This window comes from Perkinsus marinus (genome assembly GCF_000006405.1).
Source record: "Perkinsus marinus ATCC 50983 genomic scaffold scf_1104296927664, whole genome shotgun sequence".
In the NCBI taxonomy this organism is placed as follows: domain Eukaryota; phylum Perkinsozoa; order Perkinsida; family Perkinsidae; genus Perkinsus; species Perkinsus marinus.
The window spans coordinates 1-1,552 of NW_003217075.1; the positions used below are offsets into that span (position 1 = coordinate 1).

At 50.7% G+C, this 1,552-nt stretch overlaps 1 protein-coding gene across 1 annotated transcript; it reads left to right on the forward strand.

Moving 5' to 3' along the window:
* Positions 1–1,002: 1,002 nt before the first annotated feature.
* Pmar_PMAR024942 (hypothetical protein) lies at positions 1,003–1,209 on the forward strand (the record flags this gene model as incomplete). Its single annotated transcript, XM_002788766.1, has 1 exon — positions 1,003–1,209. One exon carries the CDS (start codon positions 1,003–1,005, stop codon positions 1,207–1,209), a length of 207 nt encoding a protein of 68 aa, XP_002788812.1.
* Between the last annotated feature and the right edge of the window lie 343 nt (positions 1,210–1,552).

Consider the following 1,552-nt stretch of genomic DNA (forward strand, 5'->3'; position numbering starts at 1 on the left):
TGCTGTGAAGTCTTCCTTGCCCTTCTTGTGTCGCTCAACGGTGGTCATAGGGACCTTCTCACCCTTCTTATTAACTTCTCCATAGGCCACATTGACAACCTTCGAGGGAACATCACCCTTCTCCTTAGCAGCAGGCTTATTCGATGCCTTGGTCCTTTTCTTGGAGTGAGGAGGAGAGGAAGGAGAAGGCTCCACGTTCTGCTCATTGCTATTCTCTTTCCCTTGTGGCGACGTCACCCTCTCCTCTGAGCGGCTCCGCTTTCTAGAGGGCATGGCAGGGGGGGGGGAAGGTATACGGTCTACTGCGAGTACTATCGATGTTCGAGAAGCACGAACTGGATATGATCACATCACTGACGTTGCCGAGTTGGAAACCACCGAGTGGCGACCACATCGCCAACATTCTACCATACCATTGATGCGAGATCCGCAATACACGGCTTATGGATACGTGCACAAGGGAACTTGACATTGCACGCAGTGATACAGTCGTGACGTGATGATTGACGAAGAATACCCTGCCCGGGATTTGAACTCGGGTCTCCCAAGATTGTGGCTCGGTGGGCAAGTAACATAGGCCTACGTGAGTTTCAGGCCCTTGGTTTTAGCTGTAGTTCTGGGAAGTACTCAAGTATTGCTAATTACGAGTCAACCTGTAACACAGCATTTGGGAGCTCCGTCAGCAGTTCCCAAATTTAAGGCGCATAAACAACCGGGGTGGTGTATGGTTCATAAATACGGAGGTTCACGAGCCAAAGGGTTCTTAGCTGGACTGGGACGGTTCGGCGTGGTCAATCTTCCAACCTATTTAAGGAGCCCTAGCGGCACTTGACGATGATGAGCATTCCTCACTATGACGCCCTATTGATGCATATACCATAAATCCTATCGCATCGCCCTATAGCTTGCGAGCTCTACGTAGCATAACGATCACCGTGGTTATAACGGATCGTTAAGATAAGAACATGTGCCTAGGGTCTTTTACAGGAAGCTTCTCACCCAATGCTTGACAATGGTGATATCAACTTGCTCGAAAACCTCATCAACGGACTTCTGATGGAACTTCCGTCCAAACCGTTCAGCGCCATCCTACTTGAGCTTACCCGTGTGAGCGAGATAGGATCTCCTAAACTGATGGGTTTACGAGGCTTCCCTGGCCAAGATGGCAAACTCTACCTGCAGGTGGCTAAGAGAGCACTACGCATGTAAAGTCCTCCCATCAGTTGCTCTGTACAACTACGCTTGGTGACCCTTTCTGCACCTTACCTTTTCCCGTTGGTGAACCAGGGCCGACCGAAGATGGAACGGACGCTTCTCTAACAGCTCAGCTGTTCCAAAGTACTTGACATATCGTGCGGCCGTGTTGAACCCGACCATCGTTCTAGCATCACATGATTCGGTTACTCCCAGATATGCTGCACTCCATAATGAAGTCCGTAGATGGTGATGGCATGCCTCTGAGAGCTGAGCTGTTAGTGATGGCCTTAGAGAAATCTGACGCCTCAGTGGAGGTGGCCGACGCTGTGCTAGAGGCGGCAGCTTTGGCGAGAGG